The following is a 14,039-nucleotide window of genomic DNA, read 5'->3' as shown; positions in this document are numbered from 1 at the left end:
GCGCCCCTGAGGCGGGGCGGCTAACGGCTCCGCGCCTGCCGCGCACGCGCGCAGGCCGCCCGGTAGGGAAGAGCGCATCATTCACGGCGGCCAATGGGAGCCGGGGGCGGGCCGCGGCAGGGCGAGGGGAGCGGGGCGCGTGCGATGCGGGGAGCCCCGCAGGCGGCGGGCCGTGCGCGAGGCGGGGGAGCGGCGCGTGGCGCAGCACGGCCCGGCCGGGGCGCAGCGCTCCCGGACTGGGGAAAGGGGAGCTGCGAGGTTGCGTCTTTCCGCCTCCGCTGCCTGCAGGTAGGGTGAAATAAAGCGCTGCTGCAGCTCCCAGCACCGCGCGTTAGTCTGCTACCTTAATCCACGGCGCGTTAGCTGCTGGGGGCGATGAGCAATCAGCCGAATAACGGCTGAAGGGGTGGCGAGCAGAGCGGGCGTGGGGCACGCTCCGGCGGTGAGCGTGTTTTCTGACAGAGCTGCTGTACTTCACGTTTCACTGCCAGCCTCGTCTCCAATTACCATGGGTTGCTATGCTGCACTGGAGCTGAAAGCAGCAGCAGCAGTTACCTGGCACTGCTCTCTGCTCTCCTTTTCCAAGCCTTTTGGCACCTGTGCCTCTGTCCCCGCTGCGCCGGACGAACACTGGTTTCCGTGAGCGCAGCTGCCAGCCCTGGCCCTGGGCATGGTGCTGGAAGACCCACCCAGGTGTAAGAAAGCAGGTCCTGTTCTCAACTGCATTCAAATCGACAGGAATTCTTACTATTCCCTTACAGACTTGGATCCACACACTAATAAAAGCTCTACCCAAAAAACAAGCAGAGGAATGATGGCATTCACACAGCCTACAGCAGGGGTAGGGAGGCAGTGAGGAAGCAGAGACCAGCAGAGGGGATGGAAGCCCCAAGGAGCTGCTCCTTTTTAAACAGACTAAGCTACGTCAGAGACACAACTGATGTGGAACAAGATGACTTCCCATACGGTGGAGATGCAGGAATAACCTGTGAATACATAAGCTCAGAGAAACTGAGTGACTGTGCTTGTATCAAGAGCATTTCTGATATTTTCAACTTATCCTGTTCTGAAGCTTACAAAAATGCATCAGCAGATTATGAAATTCATGCACAACCTGAAGGTGTCTGTGCCTATGATACAGGTACCATGGGAACTATCGGCATTTCAGCTGCAATGCCGAGAAGTGAAGCGTCCTTTACCAAAGAATTACCAGGTGCTGGTGGTAGTGAACCGGATGGCAAGGACCCTCTGACTCGCTCAAAGATGTCCCGTGTCCTTTTGCGCCATTTTTCTAAGGGAGAGTTAACGAGCACATGGCAGCTGATTGAATGTGAGACTATACCAGAAACATCCTTGACTGAAAGTACTGATGAAGCCACAAACAAACTTGAGACTTGTAAACGTGTCCAAGGCCCGTTAACACGTGAACAACAGGCGGCCAAGGTGGAAGAGCACCACTTAGAAAGGCTCAAAGCAGTGAACACTGGAGGGAAAAATCAGAATTTGCTAAATGAAAACGAACTTGTTTCTAAAACCTCTACTTCTACTACTGCTAAGATTGGGTGCAGACAAGACAATCCACAATTGATTAATGAGTATAAAGATACACGTATCTTCCAAAACACAGAAGAAGAGAGATATGCATTTAAGAAATCAGTACGATCTCATGAGCTCATACAGGACCAAGGTGAAGTTCAGAGATGTCAGAAGGACAATCATGAAGTTACTTCAGAAATGAAAGTACCAAAAATGAGTGAAAATAATAAATCAGTCCCCACCATTGAAGGAACAAACTCCTTCCCTACATTGCTAAATAAATTGGCAACTATCCACAGCATTCCAGAAAATCAGAACTGTTTTGATTCCACTGAAGTAGCAAATCAGAAGGAAACGAGCATTCCAGGACTGTCCCAACAGCTAAAGGTAATTAAGATGCTTTATGAAGTTCAGAATTTCTTAAAACGAAAGTATTTTGTGTTAAGCAAACTCTTAACATGACTAGTTCCTGCAGGCATCCAACAGCTACCAGTAAGGAAACCACTTCAGTCAATAGTCACTTTCACAAAGTTTCGTGGGATAGGATTCCTGTGGCGCTTTCATTACCAAATTAATGATGCTGTGACACCTTATTTCTGATGGCAAAGCATCCTAGCAAGCCATTAGGAAATTCACTATAAGCACATACTTCCAGTATTTATGAAAGTGTTCTAATTCACTAGAAGTAGTGTAAATGGGAATTTTTTCTTGTAATATTTTTAATCCCATGCCTGTACTTACGTTAAAGACTTAGTAATGCTCTTATTTAGGCCAGCATTCACTGACAGGTCCATTTTTTCTAAAGGTTTTGTTCTATAATAAGATTTGTCTTACAGCAAATTTTAAGATTTCTCCTCTAGTAGTAACTTCCTGTTAAGATTTGTTAGTAATTAGATAATCACTTCTTAATGCCATGCCCTGCCACTGAGTTCACTCACAGAGCTATACAGATGCTTAAGTCCTTTCCTAGGCTTATCCCTTCGTAAATTGTTCAAGATGGAGTAGCTCTTAATAGTTTTCCCTATTAATTCTTGATGGTATATAAGATGCAAATGCAGCACGCTGACATCAAGTATCATATTGACCTTCTGAAGTACAATCATCAGATAACAGAGTCCTCAAGAAGTCTTCCTGAATTCATTTTCTTATTTCTGGAGACTGAGTAATCACCACAACTGTTTTGTCACCTTTATAATATACTTCCCATTTACAAATTGTCTAAATACAAATTTTCATAACCCCAAATTGGCATATTTCAGTATTTACGCAACAAGAGATTATACAACTAAACTCAAAGCAAATTATACGGTGCAGTTATAATCAACTTCTCATTAACTTTAGAAAGTTGTCCTGTGCATTTCTGAACTTTTTATTGTCCAGAGCATTCTATATGCTTTTTCTCTAACCGAAGTTCTCATTTTGACAGATACTTCATCAGTCAGGTTTTCCAAATGCAGGATTTGTCATTTACTCAGGAGACACTGGGACATCCCCTGACGCCTTTACAGCAGGCACTTCTGTCCTTCTACCATCTACACCTGGTTTGTCTGAACCAAGTAAATGCAAATAACTAATTTTAAGTAATTCAATAGCACTTCCGTGCAGAAAGTTTCGGCAGGAAGTCGAACTAATACCTTTTCTCTTGCATTATGCAGGATTGCCATGCAGGACACTGGCATCAGCATTTCCAGCAGCTGGTACAGTAGAAGCACGCAGCCTAGATCCTCCTAATTTACTGCCCGAAATAACACAAGGAGAGAAGAGGTCTCAAATACTGAAGGAACAGACAGATCAACTAAAAATGAAAGTAATGAAGAACTCTGTTTCAGTATCCATTTTGCACTCATTCTTAAGCTCTACACTAACTTGGCATGTTTGTTTTGAAAAAACAATATAAAAGTCTGGTATTTTCTCTTGAAGGTGGAAGACTTCTCTCAGCGTATGGCCCAAGAGACATTCCTCCTCCAAGACGATTATTTGGTAAATTCATGTATTTTCAGTTATCCGAAGTGTACTTTAATTGGCTTACAGACTTAAAGTTTTCTGGCAATGTACTCGATGTTTTTCTCAAGCAGACACTTAGAAGTCATCTCGTTCTGAATCTCAGATTTAAACTGAGTTCAAGAAGCAAAAATGCAGGAGTCAGTAAGTGGCTCGGTTCTTACATTTAAGGACCACAAATCAAAAGTAGGCAGTGAAAGGCCTTAAATTGGCATAGAAATAATCATTTTTGATTTGTAGGGTACTAGGTCTGAAATACTATTTAGTGTTTTACTTTTAAATAACCGAGCAGCACAGTGTACTGGGTAGGTATAAAAGATGCAATCCAGAGCAGCAGCAGAGTTCTCACTAATATCACTGCAAATATCATCTGCCTTACATGGCATAAGTAGATATTACTATGTGTTGCTAATGATAACATCATTTACTATCGGAATATTTCTTACTGGTGAAGGCATTAAATGAACTGAAAAGACACCTCGATGCCTTGGAAAGGAATTACTTAACTGCTAGAGAGGAGCACCGTGACTTACAGCTGCAGTACTACAAGGACAAGGCTGTCAGCATCGGAGAATTTGATCCTGAAAGGTTTGGAGCTAAGCGCTAAGTACATTTTCCATATTTTGAGGTGTCTGACCACTACTTCATTTACCCATTAACACTTGTCAGAGGTGAAAACATGATCTTAATATTCCATGGGGTAAGCTAGAAGCTATTTGGCCAAAATTCACCTCATGCTTCACATATCCTTGTTGTAATAAGGATATCTATTTGATTAATTCAAGCATTTAAAAGGGACTCAGTGAACTCTACTTCTTGCTTCCCTCTATGAATTGTTTATTGCAATGCCAAATATGGTTATCATAGTAAGAAACAGAAGTTTCACTAGCTGCGTATTGTGATTGGTTTCAGAAAAGTGGAAGGGGAAATATTTAGACTTGGCACGCTGCTTGCGGCCATCCGAGAACAAGCTGATGACAGCAAATGCAGCCCGGCTCCTTTGCTTCCTTCCTGTGGATCTGCCCATTCATCGTACTCTCTTTGGGAGGTAACTCTGAGTTATATCATTTAAAGACGGCATTATTCCATTTTTTCCATTTTACTGAAGAAAATCAGTGTGGTTATTGCATGTTCTCCTCTAGCAGGATGCTCTTGGATAGCAGGTTGCTTCCAAGAAAGTTTTTTTGCATGAAATTGTAGCTTAATTCATTCATTCTAACAAAAACTTAAGTTAATCAGCGTAGCTGTGTTTATATCTAAGTACTAGCTTCAGAAGCATTCATTTCAGAGTAAGAAAATGAGCAACTATTTTAAGTTATACAAAGCTTTCTGGTTTTGCAAATTCATCATTATAATTCAGTGGGAAGAAAGATTACTTTGTCCAAGATTCTTGAACTGCAGATTTGCTGGAAGACTAAACATCCTGCTACAGAAAATTGAGTTTACTGTTAAAGACGGTAATATTTTGTCCTGGATCATAAACGCATGGAAAAATCTAATCGGTTCTCCACAAATCTAAACATACATATCTCCATATGCTTTCATACTGCGTATTTTGGATGACATAAGTCATTCTTCTCTGAATCTCAAGTGAGAGATAATTAGAAAATGCTGGCTGGTGCAAGCCGTCTGCTTGCGATACTCTGACTGAAAACTGCTACCCTTTGCTTACTTCACGCAGAGCTCAATAGTTTCAAGTATTGCTGATTCTCCTGAAGAAAACGCATTTCTTCCCAAGAACAATGAAGGAGAAAATACAAGCCAGACAAGTTATGTAATCCCACAGAAAAATGCCCACTTTTCTTCAGAACGTGGGAAGTGCAATCCTTGTTTTCACACGTAAGTATACAACTCCCCCAACTATTGGAAATACCACAAAAAATTGTTCTGTAATTATTTGCTGAGTCCAGAAAATTGGGGTGCCTGGAATATCGGAAAGCAGGCGGAGTATTCCCAGACTAAACTTCTCAGAGAATCCTAAGAATTCTTTCCAGCCTGGCACTCCTACTCTAAGGCCTTTCCTGAAGCCAAAACACTACTACCATCAGTTTCATTAAGAGTTAAATCATACCTCTGTATAAAATTGATTGCAACCACACTAATTCATGATATGGATGACTAGTCACAACACAGTACCAGCACAAAGTATTTGCTTATATTTGTGTGGTATTTTTAACCAAAAGGAAGGCAGATGCTTACATAATTAACCATCAAAACTTCATGCCACAACTCTACAGAGTATCTCTGCCCCCTTGCAAGCATTTAATAGGTGTTAATCTAATGAGAATTAACTTGGATTAACCAAATGTTTTCCTCTTAACCAATTAAGGTTACACAAGAGAGCTGAATCAACTTACGAAAGAGAAACGGATCCTCTGGGGAAAAGATGGCTGCTAGCAAGCAAGTGTTCTTCAAATGTAACGGTATGACAAGTTTCCACCTTCACTATAATTTAGGTGAACGTATTTGTCTTTGAGAGCATTTATGGAATATTTTTCCCTTTAGTTTTGCACAACATGAAAGCTCAGCTTTTGAGATATTACAGTTGTATAACATTACTTGGATTGGTTTCCAAAGAAAAAAAATTGAAGAGATATTGAATATTTTTGAACTATTTGTTTGCTTCTAAGTTTGCTTCTCTTAGGAAAGACCTAGCTGTGTTTACTAGCCTGCCTTTATTTCTTGTTCAGAAGGCAAAAATCTACAGGCAATCGCTTGCCTACCAAAACTTTTTTTTTCAACTTTAAGGCCATAAGAGAAGTAGATGAATATACACTAATCTTTCTCAACACTACATGACCATGTCTTGTATTCCAACTTTACAAATTATTAAGTCTTCATATGTTCTCCAGTTTCCTTTACCATTAGAATTGCAATAGATCAAATTGTAGATTTGATGGCAACTACAAGCTGTACAGAATCGATGTACACTTGATGCTACTGTTCACAGTAATATAAACAATACATCAGTTTGTTTTACCATCTGTGCACAACAGAGATTCTTTTCACCTGAAGGAAAATACGAGGCTGAAGGTCTTGGATCCCATACTCAGGGTACATTAAGTCCAAAATATAATGCCAGTGAAGAGAGTATGAAAGGGTAAGCGGATTGTGTGCTTTGGCTAGGTACAGACACTTCTCTTCAGCTGCGTGAACTGATCCATGCACGTGCACAGTATGCCTCTATACTGGACTCTGCTCAGAACACTGAGTATTTTTTGGTATGTATGAAATGCAAGGATGATCTGTTTTCAAAATTACCTGTTCATCACATAAGGTATGAGATTACCAGACCACTGGTAAAACACCCATCAGTTTTATTGAAGACAGGATTATTTTCCATTTTTAAGTAGCCCGTCTCAGTGATATAAAGCTTAAATAGCACAAACTTACGTTAATAAAGTCTGAAGAGAAATTTACTCTTTTTTTGCCCCCTTTCTTCAGTGATGTATGATAGCAAAGCGTTTAGCAACTAGAAATATTTGAGATTATTATTGTCATGAACTACTCCGGTAATCTTGGAAGGAGAGCATATTGATACCTCCTCATGTATTTCAAGTCTAAGGGTCAATCTGTCAAGTTTCATTTACAGATATGTCCATGTGCTAAAATAGTTCTACACAGTTTATTTGGGCTTTACAACTTTCAGCAAATCAAATCTCCATCCAAAGCCAGATCAAATATTAACATTCCGTGTAGAACATAATAATCATCAGCTTAGTATGCTGAAAGCAAGCAAGCATAGAGAAAAATGCTGTCAGACTATTTATTGAGTAGATACTAATATTTGTCCAGTAAATCTCACTAGCTTCCTTTATTCTCCCTTTGCTTCTAATCTTTGTTTCCATGAGCGGATAAGAAAAACTTCGAAATAAATTTGATGATACTACATGCCCTAAGATGAAAACATGTACATCAAATATGGCAAACCATCTTTGCTCTTGTTCTGCCAGAAAGTACAGCACCAATATTCCTCTAATTCCCCAAAGGCTGTAAAACTGAAACCTTAATAGCTCAGTTACTAAGAAACCATATCATCCTTACCATTAATAGTATTTTGATGCAGCATGCGTAAGCATCTCTAAATACACACAACTTTATACTCGATTGTTTTTCAAGAAAACGTCATTATTTTAAGGTATGCTTAACAGCTCTGGTAAGGCAGGCTCTCTGTCAGAACGAATCCTTTAACAAAGTCATTATTTTGTGATTAATTTTTAATTTAAGCTTCTACTTGCCACCTTTTTGGATCAGTGAAAAAGATAAGAGTTCTTTCTCTAAGTAAATGTGATTTCTTCTGAGTTAAGTGGTCAAGCATTAATACATTGGTAAGGCTCATCATAAAGGTATTAAGATTCAATTGAAATATCATTCTGTTTTCATGCTTGAAGAAATAACATCCAGGAAACGAAAACTGGAATACATTCAATCTTCACTGAAAGAAAACCAACTGATTTATCAGATACAAATCTGAGTAAGTAGCAACGGGGCACCAAGATCAGAACTGTGTTTATACCTACTATTCAGCCTTGTTAAATAATCCACTCCTGTTGCACCTAAGCACCATGAAAATTATTTTCGAATTCCAACACATGTTACTGCTTAGCATAGTACAAGATATTAAGAATAAAAAGGGTACTATAGAGGAGACCACATGAAATCTACTAAGCCACTTTAGAGGTGGCAGACAAGCTACAAAGGAATTAGAATGAAATACGAGCAAAACAAGTTTTACGTTTGGGTAGAAACAGATACTGCAACAGCTTGCCACTGAGACCAGGTCTTATCTCCATCCTTGAATATATTGGAAACTCAGCTGGACAATGCCCTGAGCTACTTGATCTAAAGTGGGTCCTGCTTTGAGGAGGGATCGGACCAGATGATCTCCAGAAGTACTTTCTAAACTGAACTACTCCATAATTCTAATCCATCTTTAGATGTTTTCAAGTATTACTACTAACATTTTCAAAAGTATAATACTGGTGCGCATGCTGTGCTTTGCTAGTGCTGTTTCTCCTTATTACATGCTAGAAGGAGATTCCAAACTTGGAAGTCTCAGCATGAAATGTTTCAATATCCACTTTCTGTTTTGGGATACAGCTTTCTTATTCTGCCTAAAAACCTAAGGAAACGTTTTCCTAAGCCTCTGTTCCGCTCAGGACGGAGACAAAAGACTGGATATGTTCTCCTTCTTCAGTTCAGCGCCGAAGGACATAATTTCACCTAATCCAAACTAGAGTCCTCACTGACTACTTGAAGTAATTAAGTCAGCTGTCAAATCATGCAAGATCCCAGTTCTTGAAGGTTAACTAAGAATCTTTAGGCATTTGTTTCTCTTAGAGCAACTTAATCTTTCCTCTGCAGAATACTCTGAAGCTGTAAATATCCAACAACCTAGAAGAATAGTTGGAAGCGTCCTAGATTTAAATGTGAAAAAATGTGGGTTTGTTTATGCTTTGGGCCTACCTTCCATCCTTGATTCCTCATAGCATCCTTTCACTTCAATATAATACACTGGGGCTACTATTCTTAGCGCTGTTTTGTTTGGTATCTATAACAGCTGCTGTATCCTCCCAGCTTCTGTCATGTTCCTTTTTAGGCTGCCTTCTTGCAGTAAAACTTCAGCTTTCAGCCATTTGAACCTCTAGAGCAAAAACCTAAGGACAGGGAGAGGGGAGAGTGTTGTTGTTGTTGACCGTTTCCAGTCCCAGAACTGGAAAGAAAAGTCAAATCTGCATTTCAGGCTTACAGTTAGAGCTGAAAGCCATTCTTAACAGCGTAGACCCTACCTGTAAAATGAACAGAAAAATACTTCAAACTGCAGTATTGCTACTGACTGTGAAGGGCTCAGAAATTATTTAGCTGAAACTATATCATGACTTACGTACACAAGCCAAAATTTCCAATATTTCAGATCTTTTTAACGTATTTTTGGGATTTTAGGCAGTGATTCAGAAGATATCTCGGCCTATCATTCTTATGGTTCACAAAGTGATGAATTTATGAAGTGTGAAAGTTACAAAATATTCCATCCAAGACTACATAGAGAGAGAAAAGGTATAATGATTTCCGAAATACCGAAACCTACGCAAAGTTTTCTTCTTCGAAAAATCTGAACAACCTAATGATGTGCCTTTGTTTTCAGGATATAAAAGCAGATGCCCCAGAGAAAGCCAAAGTCAATTTAAACTCAGGAATTACAAAGAGTCTGTTCAGTCTTGCGCTTTATGTAGAAATAAAAACTCTGGCTCAACTTGTAAGTATGATGCACTACTGAAATAATTTTAAGCTACGAGCCAGATTTTCATGAGCAAAAAGCTACGTCGCACGTGTATCAGGCTAAACTTAATGTAGTGTGAGCAAGCCACAGCACTTCAGCTAAACAGCACACAGGTACAGATCCTATCGTGAAATCAGCAAATCCAATATTTACTCACCTACCTGAGTTTTATTCCCTGTGCGTGACAGCTACCGCCTTCTCTACTGCTTTTTGACAAGTCCCGTATTTCACTATAAACAGTGGTAACTCCAGTTTTCCAGTGCCGTTAGAGAAATATTAAAAGCAGCCATTATTATGCCAACCTTTTCATTACTAGCTGTTACTGTACGTACTGTAAAAAAGCATTAAAGGAAATACCAGCTCTGCACTGTGTGACATGCAGCAAAGCCAAGGACTGCCTGATTTTTACAAAACACTGAACATCTAGCTTTTAAAGTCACTTCTCTCAGGCTCTTCTTCGTACCATAGGTAGAAACCAAAGGCAGAAGAGTCTCAAGTTTTCAACAGTGGGCAGAAAGTACAAGTTAACTATTTCTCTGTTAAGACAGAAAAACACTACATCAAAGTGGTACTTACAAAGTTATTAGGATTGAGATTATGACAGTCATTATGCAACGCTTTCCTCTTGGAGTCTTTCACTACATGAAATGCAATACAAATCTACACATCATTTGTTAAAGAACTAAACTCAACCCAAAAGGGGAACCCAAAAGCAATGTTTTGGTCTCATTTACATACATTAACATATTCAAATTTTAGTTTAGTGGTGACTTGAAATTGAGTTTTATGCTGAACAGAGAATGATTTTAAATTGATTTTCTTCGCTTTTATTTTTACACATGGCTTCAATGTCCTAAGCTTGTTCGCAGAAGAGAACCCCCAGCCAAAAGGCTCAAACAAATAAACAGTCTCCTGAAGTTGTAAACAGACTTTCTGAAAGGTAAGCTGCAATAACTGCATGTGTGCATGCAGCACATGAAGAAATGCCATTATTAAAGATTCAGCACTAAAAAAAAAAAATCAGTTACCATATCATAAGCGGGGCAGTGCTTTATCTTTTGCGGAGCATGCTATGCATTAAAATTTTACTCAGTAATGAAATTAAAATACTTACCATAAGAGCAAACGTAAATAATTATCTGAGTAGTTCTTCAATCTTTGTAATTTAGCCAGTCAAGTTTCAGCTTGATTCAGCTGACATACTTAGTTCTCCATCTCGAAAACAAGTAACTCTTCATTATTACGTAGTATACCCACATTCCCATTCACAGATCCCTAAAACAATACCAAACCCCTACGAGTATTTTTAAGTCCTACTTGTAATCATCCTTAACATAAAATTACTCATAGAATCTGAGAAATAAAATGGATTCTTAACCATAGCACAGACTACGCAACCTGAAACATGTTCTGTGACCGTAATTTTTGGCAGCTTTACCGAATAACAGCAATTTCTTGTAAGTATGGTAGCTGCACTTGAGAATCAATGGCATAGAGCACTCAGAGAAGGTTACAGCGCCAAGAAAATGATGTTGTCATGAGAGATTTCTTGACTGCATTCTGCAATGTTTTTCTGTCTTACTGCAATACAGATTATGATCAGCTGTATTTTTATAGTATATTCACTGTAAAACTGACTTGGAAATTCAGGTCATCAAAATGATCAAATTCACAGTTTAAAAATAACTTGGCTTATCAAGTCGTGTATTTCACTATGTATTACATTTAGACAAAATGTTGAGGCTGATGAAGCCTGCTATTCAAACACAGATGATCAAGTTATGCTTTCCCATTAATGCTTACCCAGCAAGAGGTCTGCCCGAAGCAAATCCGCGATCAACATCAGAAACAGAAATGCCAAGGATTTCAACATCAACGTAAGACTTGAGTGAAAGTTAAAAACCTTACAACTCATCTCCAGAAATGTATATTCCCCATATTATGGCACGGCTGAACATCCACTTTCTTAACACGCTGAGTATTCCAATCTAAGTTTGTCTAGTTCAGGATGGGACAGGATGAATAAAGTTAGAAGTTACACACCTAAAATTTTCATACCACTTCAAAATCAGGAGTTATTACATTCAAATAAAGCTCAGTATAAGGTATAGCTCTTGATCTTAGGTGAATACAGAAAACCATTTAAATATTACTATACTGCGTAAGTAATAAGTAGTGTTATACCCTGAGATATTCTACGTTGTGTTTCACAGGTGTAGACCACAACTGCAGAATCTGTAGGTGAAAACTGCCAGAATCGCTTTAAGCCACCCTTATACTCCCTCCATTACAAGAGCTTCTTGACCTGTAGTTTCATTTAAACACTGCAGGATTACACAAAGAAAAATAAATAACCAACACTTCAGCTTGAATCCTTGAGTAGCCTACAAAATAGCTTTTTTTTTTTTAAATAAACTTCTCAACACATGTTCAGAGTAGACCCGTTGAAAATGCTGCAGAGCCCTCAATTACACATTACTTCCTATTCTATACCTATGGAAACAATTGCATTCAGCAAAGCTGTATTTTGTTGTTTCCAGCAGATTTTAAATTCTACTCTGGATCATGCAATACAGACAGCAAACAGTTTGAAGAAAGCTACAGAAAGAATGGTGCAAGCAGTTTCAGAAGACCTAGCTAAAGCTGCAAGAAAACAGCTTTAACTATCTACTTTCAGATGCTGTTTTTTTTTTTTTTTTGCTGGTTGATATTAAAATATCTCTACAAATATAAAATGATAAATATGAGAAAATCAGCTAGCTTTAGTTCTCTGACTGTCAGTACTAACTGGTACATACTAGTATTCCACATGTTATACTCCGAGCCCCAACTAGAAAATGAATTGCTTATTCCATTGAAGTCTTAGATATTTTGCCTGGCCTCTGTTACTGCTTACAACTGCCTTCTCTGAGCATTCGTTAAGCATCCATTTAAGTTAGCTTTAGAAAAACTGGCCTATCGAGCAAGGTTAGCTTTTTTGATTTCCCTCTGCCCCCAAAGAGCAGAATAAATTCCATTCACTCTTACATACATTTTCTTTTCACACTTTAGAAGTAGCTGCTTGAGCACACCAGCAAATAGAAGCAGGTTCTGCACCCGTAAAAGCAGGATGCTAGTAGATCAAGTCATACACAGTTAAGGCATATAATTATTTTTAGTGTGCCCTACATTGAGAGTGTTCTAAGATACATCCTTGCATGTCTCAGTAACTGAGTAATGCCATTTGTCTACGTATTCCTAACAATTAAACTGTTGCTTCACTGCAATCTCCTTACCTTGCCTGATACATCTGACTGATATTTCTAGCTGATGATGTAGGCTACAGAATTTTTTCCAACTACAGAAATAGAGCAGGCCAAGAATCATGATCTATTATTTTTCTTCTGAAATCCATTTCAACGCAGCTATTAAAAGCAAGCAGACAGTTAACAGCCACCTATGTATAATCGGGGATGCTATTCACTGAAGCAAATCCGAAATATTCGTTTGAGTTGAAAGGGACCTTTACAGATCATCTAGTCCGACTCCCTTGCGAGTAAAGCCACGTCTACAGATCCATCAGGCTGCTCAGTGCCCAGTTCAGTCTGACCTTGAATATCCCAAGGACAGGGCAACCTCCACCCCTCAGAGCAACCTGTTCCAATGCTTCGCTACCCATACTGTAAAGAACTTTTTTCTTACATCCAATCTAAATCCCCCCCTCTTTTAGTTTGAAACCATTTCCCCTTGTGCTATCACAGCAGATTCTGCGAAATAATCTGTCCCCTTCTTTCTTCTAGCCCCCTTTACCTACTGAAAGGCCGCTACCAGGCCTTTCTCTTCTCCGGGCTGAACAGCCTCAACTCTCTCAGCCAGATTTCCTCTCTCTTGGACAAAGTCTAAATGCTGAATAGGGAGACTTAGTTCAGCATGTCTAATTGATATTTCTTCAACTCTACGCAATAAATGTCTTTACAATGGGTTCTATATAACTTGTCATTTTGGTCCTTAAATAGGATATTTTGATATTATTCTGTTCTGTATTTGTTGTTTTTAAATTACATTATTTTCTAAGTAATAAAACTGCTTTAAAGGAGGGGAAGAAAAAAAGCAATTTGCAACTTTTAACTTTGAATTAACTTAAGTAGCAAAGACATTCTCTTAACTCACTAGTTAGCCCGAGGACAACAAAACATCCTTCTGCAAAACCAGAAGTGAATACCCTTACAGCTTGGAGAAAATG

At 39.1% G+C, this 14,039-nt stretch overlaps 1 protein-coding gene across 1 annotated transcript; it reads left to right on the top strand.

The window, feature by feature from the left end:
• AKNAD1 (AKNA domain containing 1) lies at window positions 145–13,783 on the top strand. Its single transcript, XM_021404933.1, has 16 exons — window positions 145–288; window positions 787–1,923; window positions 2,963–3,092; window positions 3,192–3,343; window positions 3,457–3,516; window positions 3,992–4,125; window positions 4,450–4,585; window positions 5,219–5,376; window positions 5,867–5,960; window positions 6,534–6,637; window positions 7,929–8,011; window positions 9,481–9,594; window positions 9,683–9,793; window positions 10,676–10,757; window positions 11,625–11,694; window positions 12,358–13,783. Exons 1-16 carry the CDS (start codon window positions 145–147, stop codon window positions 12,478–12,480), a joined length of 2,832 nt encoding a protein of 943 aa, XP_021260608.1. The 3' UTR covers window positions 12,481–13,783.

Source organism: Numida meleagris, chromosome 7 (genome assembly GCF_002078875.1).
Source record: "Numida meleagris isolate 19003 breed g44 Domestic line chromosome 7, NumMel1.0, whole genome shotgun sequence".
NCBI lineage: Eukaryota > Metazoa > Chordata > Aves > Galliformes > Numididae > Numida > Numida meleagris.
This window is presented reverse-complemented; position numbering and strand designations above follow the sequence as displayed.